Raw genomic sequence first — 23788 nt, 5'->3', positions numbered from 1 at the left:
GGCTGCATCACTGTAGTATGCTGATTTTAAGTCCTTTGGGTATAAACCGAGGAGTGGGATAGCTGGTCAAATGGTGGATCCATTCCAAGTTTTCAGAGGAATCTCCATACTGCTTTCCGAGGCTGATTTTAGAAGCAATGAACTTCTTAATCTGGCAGAAGAAAGGTCTAGTCAGCACAGCATTCAGGAAGTGGCATGGATATTGCTGGCGACTTTTAACCAAATTTATTGTGATAATCTGGAGCAGACAGCAGAGCAAAAAGATTTTAAAAAGGTGAACTTGAAAGGCAGGAGTAAAACTAGGGCTAAGGAAGTTGCAGCTGTTGAAGACTTTACCGCCACAAGAGGAATGCTAAAGACTCTGCCTAGAGACACTGAGGAAGATGGCTAGAGGGCATCTTAGGAGCTGGCAAGACCACACCCATCTCAAGCTCAAGGAGGTAAAGGTGAAGATTCTCTTGAGAAGAGATCAGTGGGGCACGCTTCTTGCACAAAGGAGCCTAGGAAGTTTTTTCAACATGCTTAGCCACCCAGACCCTCAGAGGCTGCTGCAGCCAGGGCCCCTGGAGGCTTGGCTACTGTTCCAGGTGGTGGCAGACTTTGGCATCAACCACGTGGTGCTGGTTCTTCTAGAATGCAGGATGCTGGAGTTGGGGGATCATGGAGGTTTCCACCAAGGTTTCAAAGGAAGGCCTGGGAGGCCAGGCAAGGTGCAGCAGGGTCGGTGTTCCTGGGGACCCCCCTGAGAAGTCAAAGTGTGGAGCTGTGAGGAGGAAGCGGAAGCTTAGTGGAGACCCCTGAGATTAAGAAATGTCGGTAACACGGGACATCGTCCTAGGAAAGCTGCAGGAAATGAGCAGAGACAAGCCAACAGGAAGGCCACTTGGGCTGCAACCAACAAGGGCACAGGGGCAGAGCTACAGAAACCCTTTGGAGAGAAAGTCACAATGCCATGTGCCCCAGATGCTGAACGTGGAGCTACAGACTTGTTTGCCCTGCTGGATTTTAATCTTGTATTGGTCCCGTCTCTTCTTTCTATGCCCCTATTGTTGTAAATGGAGATGTTTACTCAGTACCATTATATGTTGGATATTTGTAAATTGCTTTTAATTTTATAGGAGTTCACCATGCAAGATTGCCTTGAACCTCAAAGACTTTGGATTTGAACTTTGAGTCATCTTGGAACTGTTGAAACTATGGGGATTTGTGGAAATGGACAAAATTTATTTTAAATTGTGAGATGGTTGTGAGCTTTTGGGGACCAGGGGCGGAATGTTATTGTTTGGATGTGAGGTGTCCACCAATAGCTCACATGTGAGACAATGCAGGAAGGTTCAGAAGAGAACTGATTGGGTGGTCAAAATCTTAACCCAATCTATGAATTAATTCCTTTGGGATTTTTTGAAGTGTTAGGGTGTGACTGGAGGAGGTGGGAATTGGGGCGTGGCTATGTGGAATATATTTTGTATGTCTAGTGGAGTCTGCTTCTTGATCACTGTGATGTGAGCTGCTTCCCTCTGCCACTCTCTGCTGCCATGATGTTCAGCCTCACCTTGAGCCCCAAGGAATGGAGCCAGCCTTCTATGGACTAAGACCTCTGAAACCATGAGCGCTCTAAACCTTTTCATTTCTACAATTGTGCTGGTCCGATGATTTAGTCACAGCAGCGAAAAAGCTGACTAAGACGGGTGTAGCTCAGTGGTAGAGCACAAGGTTAGTATGCATGGGGCCAACACCAAAAAAAAAAAAAAAAAAAAAAGTAACAAAATTGTATCTGGTGTGAACATTTCAAAACTGCAGCATTTAATGTATGTGAAACCAAGCTCAAACTTTCTTTTTTTTTCAAAGTACATGATTTTATAAAGTTTTGAAAAGCAAAGTCCAGCTTCTGTTGGAAAAAATAAGGTGTTCCACATTTTCTTTCAGTTATAGCAATAATATTTTATAAGGCAATTTCTGAGGTTTTTCCCTTTTTTTTCCCCAGAAAATAATTTATTTGTTCTTATCAGTTATCCATGACAGTAGAATGTATTTTGACATATTATGTATTCATGGAGTATGACTTCCCATTGTTCTGGTTGTACATGATGTGGAATTATATTGGTGGAGGCTTTCCTTTTTAATCACAAGCATTTCCTGTCATTGGTTACACTCTTCAAATCACTCATTCATTCTTCAGTCCCCATCCCCCACTCCCTCCTAGGTAACCACCTCGGAAATCTGTGTTCAAACCTCATTTTTGTCAAACCAGAGCTTCTCTAGACATGCAAGAATGAAGAGAAATTTTCCAGAATGACAAGAAATATATCCTTCTAACTGCAAACTTGTGACAGTCAGTATAAGCATCTCTGAATATTTATTGTTCAAAGTTGATTTTTTTATGTTGCAGAAAACATGTATCCTGTCTTTCTTTTAAAACTGCCAAATGTGTTAAATGGGAAGAAAGAACATTTTAATCCTACATTCTGTGCTGCTATATATCTGTCTCTGCCTGCAGTCGTTGATAAATAAGACTAAAGAACTTTAACTGAATCTTAGTCACGCCCACCCCCATTACTGTGCCATTCTTTCTCTTTTTTTCCCTCCGTGTGTCATTTGCTAATTTAAACCACAGAACCAGTGCTGTTCTTGCAGTCACAGGTGGCAGTTCAGAGCTTCTCTCTGGAGTGACAGGCCAGAGTTGGAATGCTGTCCCAACACTTACAGCTCTGTGATTCTAGCAAAGCTGTTGAACCTGATCAAGTCTTTTCTCTACCTGTGTAAAATGGGAGCAGCAACACCCACCTCAGTGTCACAAGGATAAATGAGGCCATGTGGGGGAAGGGCAACCTTGGTCAAGTTTCCTTGACTGAGAGATTGTTCGCTTTTTTGTTTTGAGGAGAATGAATCATCAACAAAACAAAGAAACAACTATGCTAGCTTTTCAAATGCAGGGAGTTTATTTACTGTAAGGACAGTGGAATAACTTATGTCATTATGTCAAGGAAACACTGAATAAGAGTCAGGAAGGGCAGCCACTGGAGCAGCTTCAGGGGCCTCAGCAGCTGTTCCCTTCACTTCAAAGCGTCCTGCCATTTGCATGACTCATCTTCAAACTTCTTTGGCCCCCCACATCACTGAGCTCAATCTTTCAAGAAGAATGTTTGTTTCCCGTGGCTGACAGATGGGCTTTTCTCAGTTACTTTCAAATCAAATCAGTTGTGATGAGGGTGTAGGGTATATACAGATTGTCAAGGATCTATCAGAAGGAATGGAAGGCTCTGTGTACCCTCAAAAGTACTTGGTTCCCATGCTTGGAAATGCCTGGCACACTGAGAGTGTTAAGTGGGTCTTAGTGATTATTATTGCTATTGTTGATAGAGTTCTCTGTCATCTTCACCCTCCATATTTGATTATATCATGTTTACCACTGAAATGACATTCTCCCCTTTTTGAATGAAAATAAAAGCATTCATTTATTTATTCATTTAGAAAATGTTTATTTATTACCTGATAATGACCCAAATAATGTTCTTGGCAATGGGGATTCAGTAGATATCAGTATATTCAAGCTCCCTGCCTTGATTGACTTTATATCCCTCCCCTCACCTTCCCTCCTTGTTCCTACCCCCTCCCTCTTTTACCCTTCCTCTTTCCTTCCTGACTTGGTTTTACTGTTTCCAGATTGGTCTGAAACCCCTGGGCTCAAGTGATCCTTTTACCTGTCTCCCAAGTAATTGGGACTTCAGGCATGTGCCACTATTCCCAGTTAGATTTTTTTTTTTTTTTTTTTTTTTAATGAGAGACAACTTCATAAATGTAGTGGAAGTCCTTATAGATGCTATACCCTTCCCCTCAGAAGTATTCCCTGTCCTGGTTTTGATATAAATCAGTCATACTATGTTTTAAATTTTCTATCACAAATGTACATATCCATAAATATACAGCATTTACAATTCTGAAAACAGTTTATAAAGCGTTCAATAACTTTTTCCAATTTGATTTTTTTCTGTTGTCTTTTCTCCCCCCACCCCCAATATTGGAGATTGAACCCAGAGGCACTCTGCCACCAAGATACATTCCCAGTTCTTTTTAAATTTGATTTTTGAGATAGGGTCTTGCTAAATTGCCGAGGTTAGACTTCAACTTGTGATCCTGGTGTCTCAGCCTCTCAAGTGTTGGGATTCTGGGTGTGTAACACTGTGTCTGACCCAACGAGATTTTTTTCACTTAACATTGTTTTTCAGATTTGTCCATGTTTTTATACATAGATATGTTTTCTTTATTTTTTTCTTACTTAATATATAACTATCCGTTTGCAGGAATATATAACAATGTATAATATATAATCACTCTTCTTATGGATGAGTTCCTTTGTTTTCAGTTTTTCATTATTACAAACAGTAATGCAATAGACATTTTTGTATTTGTCTCCTATTGTACATACACAAGCGTGGATGTCTCTCTTCCTTTTTCAGGTCACAGCACTGATAAAAAATAATCAAATTTGTGTGGCATGTTGGTAAATTGGAGGGAATTTAGAAACATCTCTCTGGAGCTTGGTGAAAAAGATGGTTACTTTTTCCTCATAATTGTGAAAAAAAAATGAAACACTGAAGTATTAAGGAAATTAAAAATGTGAAAAACAATTTTTTTATTTTGTATTTTGGGTACTGGGAATTGAACCCAGGAGTGCTTAACAACAAAACTACATCCCCAGCCCTTTTTATTTATTTATTTATTTTTGAGACAAGGTCTTGCTAAGTTGCTGAGGGCTAGCCTTGAACTTGAGATCCTCCTGCCTCAGTCCTGAGTTACTGAAGTTTCAGGCATATGCCACCAAGGCTGGATAAATATGAACTTTGAAAACTTTCAGATGAAAAATTTCATAAGTTTTAGTGAAAGGTTTGAGTGCATTTCTGAAGCAAATTTAATAATTTAATGCTTGAAATGTCTTTATTTCCTGGTCAATCCATTTTAATGGCAATGTCTTTAATTTTTTATTTTTATATATTTTTTTGATACTAGGGTTTGATCCCAGGGATACTTTACCACTGAGCTACATCCTCAGTCCTTTTTATTTTGAGACTGAGTCCTGCTAAGTTGCTGAGGGTCTCAATATTTGCTGAGGCTGGTCTTTCAAATTGTGATCCTCATGTCTCCACCTCCTGAATTGATGGAATTATAGGCATATACCATGGTGCCTGGCCCAAATTCTTGATAGAAACAATTAACAAAAGAGATTTTATTTAAGCAAGTATTGAAAATGTCCAAAACTATTTTAATTCAAGAGTTGGAATTAGGGGCTGGGGAGATATCTCAGATGGTAGAGTGCTTGCCTTGTAAGCACAAGGCCCTGGGTTCAATCCCCAGCACCAAAAAAAAAAAAAACAATAGTTGGAATTATATTTTAAATATTGAAGAGATTTTTCTGTCACTGACAAATACAGTTTTGAAATTTCTTTTAATAAACAAGACAGGTTTATTTTTTATTTTGGGGCTAGGGATCAAACCCAGGTCCTCATGCATGCTGAGCACATACTCTACCACAGAGATATACTCCTGGTCCTAAACTATTGCAAATACTACGGTGTTCCCAAATGCCCCACCCTGTTCCCTGGTTTAATGCCTTATTTTAATATGGCATAGTTGTCACGACTAACAAGCAACTACCAATATATTATTATTATTATTATTAAATAAAGTCCGTACTTTTTCCAGATTTCCTTAGTTTGCAACTAATCTTCTTTTTTTTTTTTTTTTTTTCTGGTACTGGGGATTTAACCCAGATAGGCTTTTTTTTTTTTTTTTTTTTCTCTTCCCAATCCCGCGGCCCTGGGGATTCGAACCTGGCCCTTGTGCATGCTAGGCAAGCTCCCAAGGAGATAGGCTATATCGTCACACCCCAGATGGGCTTTTACCACTGAGCTACATGCCCAGTCATTATTTTTTTCTGAAAATTGTTTATCAGTTTTATGTTTAAAATTTATTTTTATTTCTACAGTCTGAATTTTGATTCATTGTACACAAATGGGGTACAACTTTTCATTTCTGTGGTTTTGCACAATGTAGAGTCATACCATTCATGTCATCATGTATGTACATAGGGTAATGACGTCTGTCTCATTTCATCATCTTTCATATCCCTCCCTGTCCTCCCTCTCATTTCCTTCTATGTAATCTAAAGTTCCTCCACTCTTCTCTTACCCTGCCCCCATTATGTATCATCATCCACTTATCAGGGAAAACATTTGGCCTTTGGTTTTTTAGGATTGGCTTATTTCACTTAGCATGGTATTCTCCAATTCTGTTCATTTACCTGCAATTGCCATAATATGATTATTCTTTATGACTGAGTAATAATCCATTGTATATATGTACCACAATTTCTTTATCCATTCATTTGTTGAAGGGCCTCTAGGTTGATTCCACAATCTAGCTATTGTGAATTGAGCTGCTATAAACATTGATGTGGCTGCGTTACTGTAGTATGCTGATTTTAAGTCCTTTGGGTATAAACCGAGGAGTGGGATAGCTGGGTCAAAAGGTGTGTCCATTCTGAGTTTTCTGAGGAATCTCCATACTACTTTCCAGAGTGGCTGCACCAATTTGCAACTCCACCAGCAATGTATGAGTGTACCTTTTTCCCCACATCCACGTCAACATCTATTATTTGTGTTCTTGATACTAGTCATTCTAATTGGAGTAAGATGAAATCTTAGAGTTGTCTTAATTTGCTTTTCTCTAATTACTAGAAATGTTGAACACTTTTTCATATACTTTTTTTTAATTATTATTTTTGGTGGTGGTTGCTCCTTAAGGGCAACTTTGTATGCCCAGAATATAGCACAATCAAGAATTTGATAACTGGGGCGGGGGGTGTGCTTCTGGGGTAGAATGCTTGCCTACCATGCATGAGGCCCTGGGTTTCATCCTCAGTACCACAAAAACATAAAACCCTGATTGTGGACTGGCCCTGCCCAGTCCACTGCAGGGCACATTCCTCGTCCCACCACCACAATTTGGTTCCTTCTCTGGACTTAGATGGGCATCCTAAGGATGGAAGGAAGAAAGAAAGAAAAAATATTTTAATAAACTGATTTATGTGTAGAAAAGAGCAAGAAGAACCAGGGAGGGAAACCCAGGAAAGGAAAACCAAAGAAAGGAAGCCAACACAATATATTGGTATGGAAGCCAGAAAGACAGCCTGAGACTTGGCGCACAACCCAATAACATAATACTCCAGGTCGGGACAACATTGCTGCCGTTGAACTTCTTGTGATGTAGGAACGGAAACCTGTTTCCTCATCAGAAAAGGCAAGGGCTTGGATTTTGGGTCTCAGGTTGCCTTTCAGCACCACCACTCTGCCTTGCCCATTCTGCATTGTTGTCCCCTAGGAGACCCCTTTTTATTAATTAATTTTATTTTGAGACAGGATCTCACTAAGTTACTTAGTTGCCCAGGCTGGACTTGAAGTTGAGGTCCTCCTGCCTCAGCCTCCTGAGCCGCTGGGATTACAAGGGAGCAACCACCTCGCCCAGGTGATTCTAATGTTCTTTTTCTGTTTCGGGATTCCAGGTGGGATACCTCATTACAATTAGTCTGTCTCCTTAGGTTGCTCTTGGCTATGACAATTTACTTTGTTTTTGTTAATCTTGACCCTTTTGAGGAATACTGGTTGGGTATTTTGTAGAATGCCCTGCAACAGGGATTTGTATATATTTTTCTCATGAAAAATTTGGGTTATGAGATTTGGGGAGGAAGTTCATGGAAGTAAAGCACCATTCTTATCAGATAATATTAAGGGCTCATATTATCATCATGGTTTGTTATACCTAGACAGTTCATCAGAACCTAGACAGTGGTGCAAGTTTCTCAAGACAACCTCCCTGATAGGGAGGTGAATGACCAATGATCTTGAAGAAGCTCCTCATAACCCTCCTGGGTTGGATTTACATCATTTAGTCTTGTTTTCTGTCATATGTGGTAATTTTTGAGTGAATATCATGCATTGTGTATGAATTATGTTAGCTTTCCCTTTCATTGTTTTTTTTCTTAAGTTTATTATTTCCTTGTTTTCCTTGAGTTAATTTTTCTGTTCTATTTATAGAAGTTGTCTGGATTAACTGATTGCCAATGCTTTTTCTTCTTTTCTAACACAATTTTAAGGCTTAAGTTTTCTTATAACTGTGATGTTAGGCAAAACCCACAAATTTCAGTATGTATTCAAGTAATTAAAATTTTTTTGTGGTTTCTTTTTCGACTTCTAAGTTATTTAGAAGAGTACTTAAGTTCAAAATAACATATGGTGGGTTTTGTTTGTTTGTTTGTTTGTTTTGTTTTGTTTTTTGGTACCAAGGATTAAACCCAGGAGCCACATATCCAGCCCTTCATATTTTTTCTTTTGAGACAGGATCTTGCTAAATTGCTGAGGCTGGCTTTGAACTTGTGATCCTCCTGCGTCAGCCTCCAGAGTCACTGGGATTACGGGCATGCACCACATAAATGATGATTATTACTCCCCCCCTTTTCTTTTTTTCCTTAACAAAACTGGAGATTAAACCGAGGGCCTCACACATACCAGGCAAGCACTCAACCATTGAGCCACATCCCAAATCTGTTTTTTAAAAGTTATCTATTTATTACAGATTTCTAGCTTAATATTACGTGGACAATACACTGTATGATTTCAATTATTTAAATTTATGAAGCCTTGCTCTATTGTCAGTGCATGTCTGATTTATGTAAGTAGCCCACCTATGATGGAAATAATGAATTTGTGCACATTAAATACATTGGGTCAAATTTGTTAATTATACTACTCAAAAAATCTGTATCTTTAATGATTTTTTTTTTCTTTTTGGGTCAATTGTGGAGATTGGTGTAATAAAATATTCTATATTTCCTGATTTATCTGTTTTTCATTGTAGTTCTGTATGCTACATTGAGGCCATGTCACTACATGCATACATACACATTTAAAATTACTATATTGTACAGGTGAATTTGAAATTATTCAAGGAAACCCCAATATGGCATCTCCATCAGATAATTATAGGTCATGTATAGTTTCTCCCACACCAAAGGAAAATTTCTGTTAGGTTTCTAGGCAAACAGCTAGAAAGTTAACTGAAGCTCAAATTTTCATGCAAAATGATAAAGAATTTTATTAACCCTTTAGTTTTTTCATCAGTCTGAAGAAGACTTAAACTTTTATCTCTTAGCTGGGTGTGGTGATGCACACCTGTAATCCCAGTAACTTGGGAAGCTGAGGCAAGAGAATTGCAAATTCAAAGTCAGTCTCAGGAATTTAGTGAGACCCTAAGCAACTTAATGAGACCCTGTTTCAAAATAAAAAATAAAAAGGGTTGGGCATGTGGCTCAGTGGTTAAGTACCCCTGGGCTCAATTCCTAGTACCAAAACAAACAAACAACAAAAAACTCAACCTCTATCTCTTTACTTCTGCCTTGTTTTCTTTTTCCATTGAGGACTCTGATTAAATGCTTGTTAGACCTTTTTAATGTTATCTTCTATGTCTCCATTGTTTTCTCATGTATTTTCCATTTTTTAATTTTCTGTGCTTCATTCTAGTCTTTTAACATGTTCTTGTTATTCAGTCTCTCTATAACCATGTGTAATATATTATTGCATTTATATATTGAGTTCTTTCTTAAACCTATTACTTCTCGAGTTTCTATTAGCTTATTTTTTCAAGCTTGTGTAAAATTTGTTCCTATATATGATCTGGGTTGTTTGTTTATTTGTAGTGCTGGGTGTCAATCCAGTGTGAAATGAATGCTAGGTAAATGCTGTACCACTGAGCCACATTCCAAGCCGATCTGGTCATTTTTGACTACATATGGGTAATTGTTTTAAAAAAATCATTCACAGGACATTTCTGATGTTTGAGCTATCTGTATCTGGTGAAGATTTTTGTTTGTTCTGCCTGATGCCTGTAGAATACCACTGTAGGACCAGTTTACTCAACATTCAAAGTTTGAGATTTTTTGAATTCTGTAAAACTAGATTGCAATTTGCGGAAGTGCTGATTTACTCCTCGTTTATTTTACCCTATGGGATTACATATTAAATATAAGGGATACTTATTAGGCTTTCCAACTTCTATTGTCACTAGCTTTAGATTCTTTTTCTCTTGCTGTCCAATACTGTAAAAACCACAGCTCAGTTTATAGATCTATTGTATTTTCATAATGGTAAATTCCTTCTGGAAAAATACTTGTCTTAACTCCCTGGAATCTTGTTATCTAGTTTTGGATGAATAATCCTTATGTTGTGTTCTGGTTTGGATACATGATATCCCTGAAAAGCTTGCATGTTAGACATTGCAAGAATGTTCAGAGGTGAAATGAAAATAGAATCACAACCTAATCAATGGCTTAATCCACTGATATCTATTAACTGCATGGTAACCGTAGGCAGGTAGGGTAAGGCCGAAGAGGGTAAGTCACTGGGGGCATGCCTTTAGGGTTTATATTTTGTCCCTCGTGGGCAGAGTACTCTCTGCTTCTTGGTACAATGTACTGAGCTGCTTCCTTCCCCAATGCCCTCCCGCCATGATGTTCTTACTCAACTTGAGCCTAGAGCCATGGAGTTGGCTGTCTATGGACTGAGGCCTCTGAAATGGTGAGCTCCAAATAAACTTTCCCTCCTCTATGTTGTTCCTGTCAGGTCTTTTGGTCACAGTAACAAAAAAGCTGACTAAAACATCGTGGGTATTGCTTCTGCTTTTCAAAAGCTAGGTTTTTATTTTTAGTCTTCAGCTGTTGAATTGAATCAAATTAAAAATATTATAAACATATGTGCTTTCCTGGGACGAAATTTACTGTTTGTAAGTGATATTAAAAAAACCCCTAACCTTTGTCTGGTTTTGGCATCAAGCTTATAATAGCATGGTGAAAGAAGTAGAGAATACTTCATTTCTTAATTCTCTTGAGTGGTTTGTATATATTTCTTTTATGTTCTTATACTTACTCAGATGAAAACTAAAGTATTTGTTTATTGTAAAATACCTGCAGGATCTATAATTGTGTCTATTTTCTAAATATAAGTATTTATGTCTTCTTTTTTTCCTTCAAAATCTGGTAAGAAATTTATATATTTTTATTAAAATTTTTATTTTTATGACTGCATTTTGATTCATTGTACACAAATGGGGTACAACTTTTCATTTCTATTGTTGTACACAATGTAGATTCACACCATTCATGTAATCATAAATATATGTAGGGTAATACTGTTTCATTCTACTAAAGAAATTTGTATTTTTTCAAGAGCAATACTTCAACTTTGCCTTCCTTATTGTATTGATTTTCCATTTCATTATTTTCTACTATTGTTATGATTTAGAAATAAGGCGTCCCTCAAAAGCTCATGTGTAAGACAATGAAAAAAAGCTTAGAGGTGAAATAATTGAGTTATGAGAGCCTTAACCTAAACATTGCATTAATCCATTAATCCCCTGACATGGGTTAACTGGGTGCTAACTATAGGCAAGTAGGGTGTGGCTAGAGGAGGTAGGTCATTGGGGGCATGCCTTTGGGGTGTGTTTTGTCCCTGGAGAGGGGAGTAGTCTCCCTTTGCTTCCTGGCCTGATGTCTTGAGCTGCTTTCCTTTGCCACACCCTTTCCGCTATGATGCTCTGCCTCACATTGAGTCCGAGGAATGGAACCAGCTCTCTGTGGTCTGAGAGCTCAGAAACCATGAGCACCAAACAAACTTTTCCTCCTTAAAATTGTTCTTGTCAGGTCTTTTGGTCACAGTGACAAAAAGCTGACTACAACAACTGTTATCTTTCTTTCATTCTAACTTCAAATTTGTGTTACCTTGATTTCTTTCTAACTTTATTCACTGGCTATAAATTTCCCTAAAAGCGTACTGTACATATGTTATACATTTATTTTGAAGAAGGTTCTAGAATATAGGTTATTAAACTCATAGTCAAAATCTATACATTTTAGTAGCAGTGATAGGTTAAAGTATGGGAAAGGAAGAGACTTTGCAAATAAATGCATTGAGATATGTAAAAAGAGGTATGTAAGGAGGAAAACAGCAAAATAGAAAAGAACTACAGAGCAATCAAACATTTCAGAGAAGGGTTGACAGTCAATATTATCAGATAATTTTAAAGTTAAAACATAGAGTAAAAATGACACTTAAATAGTTATTAACTAGCCAGTACACCAGTACAGGCATACACCAGTACCCACGTAATCCCAGTGACTTGGGATTCTGAGGCAGGAGGATCACAAATTCAAAGCCAGCATCAGTAACTTAGGCCTCAAGCAACTTAGTGAGTTCCTGTCTCAAAATAAAAAATGAAAAAAAGGCTGAGGATGTGGCTCAGTAGTTAAAAGCTCCTGGATTCAATCACTGTACCAAAAGAAAAAAAAATATTAACTACATTCATTGCAGGTAAGTCTGAAAAGTCAGATAACTGGAACTTTTGTAAAAAGTTAAATATGTGGTTTCTATATGTCCCATCAACTCCTTTCTTAAATAATTGAGAGAAATCAAATCATAGGCCAATAAAATGTCTTGTACAAAAATGTTTACAGCAACTTTATTTACAGTAGTGAAAACCTGGAAACAAGATGTTCATTAACAGAAGAACAGATAAACAGATTGGGATTTATTCATGCAAGAGTTAATACTACTCATCATTAAAGAGGAATGAATTGATGTGTGTAATGTATCAAATTCAAATATGATGCTGAATGAAAAAAATGGAAGAGTACACACTGTATGATTTCACTTGAGCTGTTAAAATAAGAAAAACTAGCCTGTAGTATCAGAAATCATATCAGTGTTTGTTTCTCATGGGAGGATTGACTGGGAAGAGGCAGCAGGGATCTTTCTAGGGTGATGGAAATGTTCTGTATCTTGATAAACATTCTAAACAGATTAAAAAGTTTACTTAAGGTCTGAGGATTTCACTATATGTAAACTATAATAAAAATTAATGGTCAAGATATTGTTGAATCTTGTTGGATGGTAACATGTCCAATGTATTATCCTTGCAACTCTTGTTTTGAGACTTTTAAGAGTATAATGCCGAGAATATAATTTTAAAAATTCAGTGTTTAATTTCCTCAATAATTAGTTTTAGTAAAGGTTAAGACCACACACCATCTACAAGGTACAAAAGAGTGAGGAAACGTGGTTAGAAATAGATGTGTGCCTGGCAGAAGAAGAAAGGTAGCTTGAAAACCATTTGGGAGGCTTAAGTGTGGTTTTAGGGGGAGAAAAAGTAAACGGGAAAAAAAATAGATGTCAAAATCAGTAAGTTCTGGGGCTGGGGTTGTAGTTCAGTGGTACAGTAATTGTCTGGCATAAGTGAGGCACTGGGTTCAAATCTCCGCACTGCATACAAAGAAATGAATAAAAAATAAAGGTCTGTCAACAACTAAAAAAAAAAAAAAAAACAAACAGTAAGTTCTGATGTATTCAGAGGTAGGGAGGGAAAAGATGAAGACAACTGGTGCTTGGAACCAAATTCAGTATTCCATGCTTGGTTCAACTTGGTTGCTCTCTTCTAATGTTACTCAGAATATCATATGGTTCCCAATAATTCTTCTCAAAAGAATGCTTTTTTCCTGTTTATCTGAATCAAAGTCAACTAGTTTAGACAAAGTTTAGATATAAACTCAGCTAGTTATTTAGATATAAAAAATATCTTTTACCAAGTTTATAAAGTAGGCTCACATAACTGATTTCATTTAATCCTCCAAAATCCTGAGATCAGCTATGATCATTTGTTTTAGAGATTAGAAAAAGCAGGATGAACCTGGGCTCAGTGTTGCACACCTGTAATTCCAGCTACTCAAGAGGCTGAAGCAGAAAAATTGATAGTTTGAGGTCAATCTGGGCATATTAAGACTCTGTCTCAAAACAAAAAAAGATGTAGCTCAGTGGTGGAGCTCTTGCCTAGCATGCCTGAGGCTCTGGGTTCAATCTCTGATACTGCAAAAAAAAAAAAAAATTTAAATTAAAAAATGATGATGAGACTGCTCAAGTTACATAGCTAGTAGATGGAAAAGCCACTTTTGATAACTTTTCATGCAGTATAATCTTAGGACACTTCAATCACAGGACTTAAAATGAGTCTTCTACTTGGATAGATTTTAAGCAGGTGGACTAGCTCAGTAACTGCCTAAAGATTCAATCCACAAAGTGTTAAAACATTCTATTACTGGAATTGTAAAGAGGAAAAAATTGTATCTAATGGGATTCCTCTGGTAGAAGAGTTCTACTTGTGGCTAGAAGTGGTACTTTCATATGAGGCCTATCCTGGGTGGTGAGACAACTGCCTGTTGCCCCTTTCCCATTTTCCTCCAAGGGTATGATGCCACATTCTAAAGAAACTGGACCTAACAAGTGCAGGTATTTTGTTCTGTTTTTGCAGCACTGGGAATCAGATATAGGAGTTCACGTATAAGCACTCCACCTCTAAGCTATATTGCCAGCTCTTTTGAGAGTCTTGCTAACTCATCCATGGTGGCCTTGAACTTGTGATTCTGCTTTAGCCTCCAGGGTAGCTGGCAATCTAGGCACACATCACAACACCGGGTCAGCATTTTTTTTTTTTATGCGTAGGATATAAAATCTGGATGGCGCTGAATTGCTCAATAGTGAAGAGAGGGTGTCCTATTTACCCTTTCCATTCAGGCTTTCCTTTAAAAACAACTAATGGGAATATGATCCAGAAAAGTTACCAAATTAATTAATAATCTGGTTTGGGGACACAAACTAGCACCCTGTATCAGATTTTTTTTTTTTTTTTTTTTTTTTTTTTTGTGGTATTGGAGATTGAATCTAGGCCCCAGGTATGCTAAGGCAAGAGCTCTATCACTGAGTTATAGACCCAGTCCTTTTTATTTTTTTATTTTGAAACAGGGTCTCACTACGTTGCTGTCGCTGGCTTTCAACTTCCAATCCTCCTACCTCAGTCACCTGAGGCATTATAGGCTGGAATTATAGGCCGGTGTCATTGCACCTGGTTGTCCAATGATTTTTGTCTGTTAAACAGTGTTAACTTGGGCCTAAGGAAAACAAACAAGAATAAGTCAAGCCAAGATCACAAAGTTAATGGTGAAGTCAGTATGAGAACCTAGACACTATTCATTCATTCCTGTATTCCTTAACAACTATTTCTTAGACATTTATCAGTCATTACAGTCTAGTGGGTTTAATTTTTGATAAGCATTTTAAAGAATTTTATTATACGTAATAATTGCACAAATATTTACATGCCTACATAGTTAACATGGAAACAAAAAGTTCATTATGGGAGGTCATAATGATGCTGGACACTAGGAACTTTGACTTGGTGACAACAGAAATGAAATCAAGTCACAGGAGTACAAATATATAGCCAAAGCCTTTATTGGAACCTTCACTTGGGAAAGGAGACAGAGCTCCCACAAGAAAGTGTCAGGGCAGCTCCCTGGAACAAAAGAGTTAATTAGTGGCAGGGGTGGGGTTTAGAGAAGTTAATTAGCTTTAAGGTGCACTTTCACTTGAGAAAGCACTTTAAGGCAACCATTTTTGCCCTATATGGATGAATTAAGTGAAAGCATCCTGGCTTTAATGATGTACCTGGTACTGTTTGAGGATGGATAAATGAGGCATGTTTGGTTATGTGACAAATTGTGAATTAAGTGGGACCTTTTAATTACTGTCAGACTAGAAGCTAAGGCCCAGGAGTGCATTTGCTCTTTGCCCCTATGGTGGTCTCTGATATAAGACTGTCAGTCTATGAAAAAATAAAATTACAAAAAATTTAGTTTAAAGATCTTAATTGGCTTTTCTCCATGATTTTCTAGGGCTGCACTGCAGTCAGCCATTCAAGTGTAGAAAACAAAAGTGATCTATGGACATTTTATTTGGTTATAGTATTTTTTGGTCTTACTGGAGTCAGCAGGTCCTTCCAGTGACTGAAGCTCAAAAGACTCAGCAATTGCAGAAGTATGCTCAGATCAGGCCTTACAGTTAGTTTATGTACTGGTAGTTCAGTGGTAAAGACTCAATAAGGAGGCATTCTAGGGCCTACATTTAATATAACAAGGGGGATTTTAATTAGAATTGGTAATGTGGGTGAAGGAAGGTCTCTCTCAAGAAGTGACACTTAAATAAAGTGAGACCTGAAGGATGAACAGGATCCAGAGAGCTGAAATAGAGTGGGAATTCTTGGCCCACGGACCGGACTGATATTGAGGTCTTCTTCAAACAGAAGGTAGAGGGGAAGTCTGTTGGAGGAACTGGAAGAAGTTCATGTTGCTGGAATGAGGGGCGTGGGAAGAGGCAGTCGGTAGGAGCCAGATTAAAGAGGGCCTTCTAAATCATACTGTCATACAGTCCTTTGGTGGGGGGGTTCCACCCACCTCATCCAGGGAATCTGAGCTGGACTGTCCAGCTTGACTCAGCATCTTCTTCATCCTTCATCAGCAGCTGGACCATCAAGCACCCTTGCATCCAGTTTGGTCGATGCCTTCTTTGCTGGCTCTCAGATTTCCCTGACCCCTTGACTTTTTATCAGGGCCCTCCCGGGCGCTCTCATTTCACTTCCCCCAGTTCCACCCCTCCACTCTCAACTTTGCAGTCCCTGACATTCAGGCGCCCTTCAAGGTCAGAAAAAAACCTGGCCAAGTTAATACTTGAAGGACATTAGCAATTTAAAGAGGCCTCACCCATCCTGCACCATTAGCTCGGAAGAATGGCTTACCCAACACCCCCACTTTAACTGTTCCGCCACGGCTGCTCTGGGGAAGGTTTTATTTGTGACTGCCTCCTCGGTGCATAGCCACCGTGGGAAGGGCACCGTTAGAATCTTCCCGAATGTTACTGTCACACGTCCCAGGCACCGCTCCTTTCTCGGCTTCATCCCCAGGCCGGGCCCTCCTCCGGGGCCCGTAGGTAACCCAGCAAACGCGACAGCGCCCTAGGGAGCCCGCGGGGGTCCGCGCGGTAGGAAGGCGACGCGCGGCCGAGCGAGACCAGGCCGCGGCCCCGACGCCGGAAGCGTGCGGGGCGGGAGCGGGAGGGCGCAGTCGGCGCACAGGGGGCGGGGCTCTCGCGCCGGTCACGTGACGGCCCGGCGGCGGCGGCGGCGGCGGCGGTGGCCGCGGCGTCTTTAGCGGCGCCCAGTGCAGGATGGTGCTGGAGGCGGCGGCGGCCGTGGTGGCGGCGGCGGCGTTGTTGGCGGCAGCGGGAGGGGGAACGGTGGCGGCAGCGGCGGCGGCGCCCGCGGGTGGTATAAAATGGCGGATTTCGAAGAGTTGAGGGTGAGCGGGGACGCGGGAGCGGGGACCGAAGGCCGCGGCGGAGGGTGGGGAGGGAGGCGGGGAAGCGCAGCGTCGACGGCCGCCGCCTTCTCGTTTCGGGGGGGCCGGTTGGCCGAGCCCCGCGGCCGGCGACGGAGCGGGCCCGAGCGCGCGGGGGAGGGGAGCGAGCGGGTGGAGGACGCGGGCTGCTGGCCTGGGCCGCGGGCGGCGGGCCGCACACCTGGCGCGGGGGCCGGGCGCCCTCGGGAGGCACGTGGACCCGACCCCGCGCCTCGAGGGCAGCGGCTTTTGGTCCCCACCTTGGCAAGGTTTGAAGGTGTCCGTGGCGATTCCGAAGCCCGCATACTTGCTACTCACTTGGTGGAGGACCGTTTTCTGCGACGTGAAGTTGGCGTTTAGGAATTTTGCTCTCTCCTGCTTTTATGGCTGATGCTACCGATTAGTCAGATCTGTCACGAGTAAAGGCCTCTTCCTCCCACCCGTGCTTCCCATTTAGTGGAGAGAAGCGTGATCTTTTGGGAACACTGCATTCATGATCGACCTTAAACCTTGGTATTAGTGTGGTGGTAAGAAATCTGCAAAGTCCGTGTATGTGGTCTGTGCACTCCTGCTCTTCAAAAAAATGTTTCCTCTTAGCCCTAGAATAAGGTCATACATTTATCGTTGATACCTCTATGTAGTAAGGGTTTGGAATTGGCTTGTGAGGGGTTAAATGGAAAAAGATTATTTTTCCCCACCGGACTGATAACCTTCAGAGAATCCGTAACTGAAACAAAACTCTGATAAAACTGTGATAAGTGAACTGGACGGATCTCTGAGTTATTGGCAATATTATGGGATATTTTCAGATAGAAGTCCTCATTTAAAAAAATTTCAAAGTAGAGATGAGTGTGAATTAAAATAAACTGCCACCAATTTGCATGAAACACGTGTGATGTTAGGGTTACTTTATAGAATCCAGCAAGATTCACTTTTATATGTTTTTTTTATTGTTATGGGGAGGGTGTGGGCGAAAGATGTGGCCTAGTCACCTGGTAGTTCATTGGAGCATCGTCAAAAGTACAATATCATTTTCCCTTCGGTTTCAAGAATTGCTTTCCATTGAAGAGAAAAGTATGTTGGTGTATGTTATCACCCACATAACCTCAACATGGTGAAGGATGTTCCTAGTTCATAAGTCTTAAGGGTTTTAAGTTGCTCAGAATTTCAGTTGTAGAGCTCTTAACACCTGTGGCAGGCCTTCGTCCTCACCTCTATAAACTCATGCATTAGCTTAGGAGGTTTGAGAATACTGAACTTTGAAGTTAAATTTATTTCTGTCTGCAGAATTGTCTTTTTGTCTTTTGTATAGTAACAGTAAGAGGTGGATGCAACTTTTTCCTCCAAGTTTTTTTTTTTTTTTTGGTGGGGGGAGGCAGGCAGGAGGGCAGGTGAAAACTTTCCAGGACTTGTGTTTGACTTTTTTTTTTGTACCTGGGATTGAACCCAGGGGTGCTTAACCACTACACCATATCCCCAGCCCTTTTTATTTTTTAGTCTCACTAAGTTGCTTTGGGCCTTGATAAGTTGCTGAACTTGTGGTCTTCCTTTCTCAGCCTCCCAAGCTGCTGAGATTACAGGCATTCACTGTCGGACCTAGCTCATGTTTGACTTTTATAAAAGTTTTGGTAAAAGCTTAATATAAAGTAGAGAATTAACTTCATCTGTATAGGGCAGAAAGGGCAGTCAGTGCTTAGGTTGGAGTGGAACTAGTATCAAGTGGCAGAAACCAGAGATAATTTTTTTCTCTTTGTGCCTCCCTTACTCCCTTTTTCTCTTTTGCTTTGTGGATTAACTTCAGCTTTTTCTATACATAAACTGTCTTTGCATGTCCCTGCATTTGATTGAAGATGGTCCCCTTCTTAATTGACATTAGGTTGTGCTAGTAGGAACAAAGGGCAATTGCACTCCTGGCTCACAACTGTCAAGAGGTCCCTCTAACTCCATATACCAAATGTGCCTCATTTATCAATCATCCTGAAACCATACCAGGTACATGAATAGAGTCAGGGTCCTGATTTAACAAAGATGGTTGCCCACACAGGTGGAAGCACGCCTAAAGCCTATTAACATATCTAAACTCCACTCCTGCAAGTAGGCTGTAAAGCTAGCTCCTTTCTCTTATTCCAGGGAGACAACCTGACACTTGGGAGCTGTCACTCCTTTCCCCAGTGAGGGCTTTGCCTGTATATTTCTATTTCTGTGGCTCAATTTTGTTTCTGTTACCATTGAGTCAGAGTTACCAGAGTTCAGCATCAAGACAACCAGCAGATTTAGGAGAGTTTTCAGGGAGAGGGGGAGGGCACTGACTGAGTAGAAGCAGAAAGTGTTATCTACTTCTCTTTGGGTTAGCTTCTCAGAATAGATTGGTGTTACTGTGTACTTAAACATGAGCTGTATCCCAGCTTTCCCCACTGTAAACAGTGATGATGATGGCTTATATTCATTATGATATAGTATTTATTACATACTTGGCTCTGGTTTAGGTACCTCATGTGTACATTCTTTTATTTTTATTTTTTTTGGTGCTGGGGAATCAAACCCAGGGCCTTGTGCTTGCAAGGCAAGCTCTCGACCGACTGAGCTATCTCCCCAACCCTGTACATTCTTATTCTCAGAATTCTAGGAAGAAATTGAGACACAGAGATTAAGTAACCTTAGTAAGTCACAGTTTGAGCCTGGAAATGCTAGAATTTTTAACCTCAGTCATCTAATTTTAGTGTCCTTACTCTTCAGAGACCCTGCTGTATTGCTTTGTTCAGGTACCTTGAGTCTAGGTGGAACTCCTAGCCATCATTCCACAATTTATGGACTAAATTAAATGATAAATCACATACTTCTTATGTGACATAATAGTAGAAGGAAGACAGGAGAGCTGACTAAAAAACTACTTAAAGGGGAAGAAATATCTAGGATTCTTAAAATGAAGGTCTCTGGTTCAGAATATATTCTGATGGTCAGAGTGATAGATAATTAATTTATAGAACCAGAACAAATTATGAGCAGTAATTGTTTAGCTATCTTGTTGGCAAGAAGTGGTCAGTTGATCTGGATGCCACATGTACGCTGCCGATATTGCTGCTGGGAGTATTTTGTTACCCTTCAGGGTCATTCCCTGCAAATCAGTAAAGGACTGGAATAATTGGAACTCATGCTGAATCTGTACTGGAGGTTGAGAATTTTGGGAAAGATTATTCAGTGTGTTTTAGTGACAACCGGGAGGCTTATTTGATGAAGCGATCCCTGAAGAACCTTTAGGGTTGCTTGACAATTTCAGTTTTTGAAATTTCTATGTGAGCCAATAGCAGATTGTCTGGTTACAGGTCAGTGTGGCAGCCCTACACTTTGTAGCCTTTCAGTCTTAGTGTCTAGTAGAGTACCAAGTCCACCTCTCTTCCTGTTCTTCTGGGAGAGAATCTGATCCACAGAGTTTGGTTAATAGACATAGCATACAAACCTGACTTAGGAGATCATCCTGATGGGTTGAGGGAAAGGAGGAGGAAGTTCTCTGGAAAGGGAAGTTGTGGCATGTGAAATCAAAGATGGTTATAATACTGTGTCATGCGTTAGAGACTTTCAAGGTGTCAGAGAAGCTGGATTGCAATGGAATATTCCTGCAATCCCAGCTCTGAAGGAGACTGAGGCAGGAGGATTCCAAGTTTGAAACTAACCTAGGCAATTTAGTAAGACCCTGTCTCAAAATTTTAAAAAGTGCCGGGTACGTAGCTCAGTGGTAGAACACATTCCCAGCAAGCATAAAGCCCTGGAGTCAATCCCCAGTGCTGCCAAAAAAAAACCCAGAGAAGAAATTTTTTAGTTCGCCAGCTTCTTGTTTACAGCTCTTGTGTTGTTAGAAGTTAAAGTGAGGGTTAGCTAGTTTGTGAATTGACAAGTTTGTCAGTTATCTAGTTGTGCATTAATGTGGCACAAGATTTTTTGGTCTGCACTTCTGTCATTGTTGCCTTGCTTCCTCCCCTCAAAATAGTATAGAAGAGCTAAGCCCAGGAGTTGTGGAGAGGCAGAACAGTTGTTTTTTTTTTGTTTTTTTGTTTTTGTGCTGCTGGGGATACAGGGCCTTGTGCTTAGGAGGCGAGGCGAGCACTCTACCAACTGAGCTATCTCCCCAGCCCCAACAGTTGGGTTTTGGAGCCTCAAAAACACCTCTTCAGCCGGAGCAAATTTTTTCTATCCTTGTCTTTCTCCTCCTGTTGTCATAATTTCAATACTGTGAGTTACTGGTAGCAGTCATTCTTATAAAGGTCCTTGCTATTGTTTAACCTGGTTAATTCACTCTCCCTGTTTCTTTACACTCAGCAGTGGGGATGGGGATCTTTTTTAGTGACTTTTTTTTTTCTTCCTGAAAGGATCTCCTGTATTATTTATCTTGTTCTTTCGTAGATTGAGAGCTTATTCTCTGTTTGTACTTGGAAAAGGAGTGTAAAGTTGCATGCCAGAGTCTGGGTGTGTAATTGAGTTGATGAAAGAGCAAATGATTATGACTTGCTTCATAGCTGTGGGTAAACCAATTTGCCAAAGTGGGTAAGTTTGCCGTTTTACCATAATTTCAGTATCAGAGTTGGGCCTTTTTGGTACTGGGGATTGAATTCAGGCCACTCTATCACTGAGCGATATCCCCAGTCATTTTTGCTTTTTATTTTGAGACAGTGTCTCTCATTGTACCATGCCCAGCTAGGTACTGAATTTTATGAAATTGAACAATTGAATAAAAGTGATGAGTGAAGTCAATTTGTATTGTAGTCCAAACTGTTTTATATTAATGCTCATTTTGAATCCACTAGAAACATAGCTTTTTCCTAGACATTTTGTAAATATGGTTTCAAATACAGATTTTTACAAATAAGATCTTTGTGACTTTGTAGAAAGTAATATAAACCTACCATAAACATTCAGAGCTCTCTATTTGGCTTTCTACAGATCAGCTTACCGATCTTAATTATGTCACAGGAAGTACCTTTTTTTTCAGCATCAAGAATTGATGATTATAAATTGTGTGAACATGGACAAACAAGTTGACTCTAATCTGGAAAAAAGATTTTAAGACTATTTTTAACTCTTTTCCTCTTCTGTATGTCTACATCTGTGAAAGAAATACTTGTGCAGACAGTATGGAAAGATTCAAAAAGCAAAGTTCCTCTTCCATTTAATTACCCTACTTCCTTTGTAACTGCTTTTAATCTTTTTTCCCCTGATAAATTTCAAAAGTAAAAAATACCAGGTATCTTTTCCTATTCTGATTGTTTTTTGATTTCTAAGCACTATTTCTTGAAGTAGATAAGAAATTTAGGTCATTTTCCACCTGCCCTACCACTTTGATTTTTGTCAGTTGCATTTTTATATCTAATCTTGTTACTGGTTATTTCTAACTTTTGTAATAGTTAATTATCTGTTTCTTAATCTATGAATTTGATAGTAGCTCTTCAGTTTCTAGCCTTTCTGGGAAAGATATAACACCCTTCCCTTTCCCATCATTTCTTCTCCCTTCACACATCTTCCCCCTTTGCGTTCTTGTGTCTACAGGAAGATTCTAGAAATTGGGTACTAATAATTGTTCTGTAAGTATGTATGTTGACATAAGTATTAGTCCCTATAGAACCAAGTACTATGGATCCATAAAGGAACTTAACTTACGTGCTATTAAGCCTATGGTCCTTAAAGGAACTCAGTAACAAGCTTGAGAGAGCTCAGTGAAATTATTTTTAAAATTTATTATTATAATGTGATATCATCTTGTAACAGCTCCACTTTATTTTGTAGACTTTCTGAAGTCTTGTCCTTTATTTTCTTACTGGGAAGTTTGCTTTCCAGACCTCTTATTAGCTGTCATCCTGGGATTACTTTACATTGTACTCCTGGATAAAGTCTGTTCTTATTTGGATCTCATGTCTTTTTATTACATGTCTTCTTTATTTTACTGAAATGTAGCCCTGAGTAGTTGTTTGAGGAAGTTATGCCAGTGATAAATTTCCTAAGTTCTTGAATGTTTGAAAATGACTTACCTTGGTTCCTCATTGAAGACTTAGATATAGGATTAGTCACATATTGCTTAACATTGGGATACATTCTGAGAAATGCATCCATAGGCGGTTTCATCTTTATGTAAACATTGTAGAATGTGCTTTCACAAGAATTTACTATACATCTAAGGTGTATGGTGTTTATACATACATATGGAATACCCTGTTGCTTTTAGGTCCACAGTGAACAGAACATGCGATTAAATCAAGCACAAGAGAAAATGGTGCAGTCAAGAGATGGAGAAGCAAGAGATGTATGTGTGACTGTTGCTGGCATAATACAATGTACTGTTGGAAGCACCTGTTTTAAAAAATAAGTAGAAGTGTACTCTAAAATAGTGATTAAGAAGTATCTGTATAAAAGGTGATGGGACAATTTGTTATTTTTGAGAAAAACATGCTTTTGGATCTTTACACTGTACAAAATCAGTTC

At 39.6% G+C, this 23788-nt stretch overlaps 1 protein-coding gene across 1 annotated transcript in view; it reads left to right on the top strand.

The window, feature by feature from the left end:
* The first annotated feature begins 17103 nt into the window (after positions 1–17103).
* Positions 17104–23788, top strand: part of Pias2 (protein inhibitor of activated STAT 2) — an 89789-nt gene continuing 83104 nt past the window's right edge. The window contains 1 exon segment of the mRNA XM_047526228.1: positions 17104–17281. Coding sequence (XP_047382184.1) covers positions 17258–17281 — 24 coding nt within the window. The 5' untranslated portion in view covers positions 17104–17257.

The sequence above is a fragment of the Sciurus carolinensis genome, chromosome 15, assembly GCF_902686445.1.
Source record: "Sciurus carolinensis chromosome 15, mSciCar1.2, whole genome shotgun sequence".
Lineage (NCBI taxonomy): Eukaryota > Metazoa > Chordata > Mammalia > Rodentia > Sciuridae > Sciurus > Sciurus carolinensis.
Note: the sequence above shows the minus strand (reverse complement) of the source record. Positions and strands in the feature narration are given on the sequence as shown.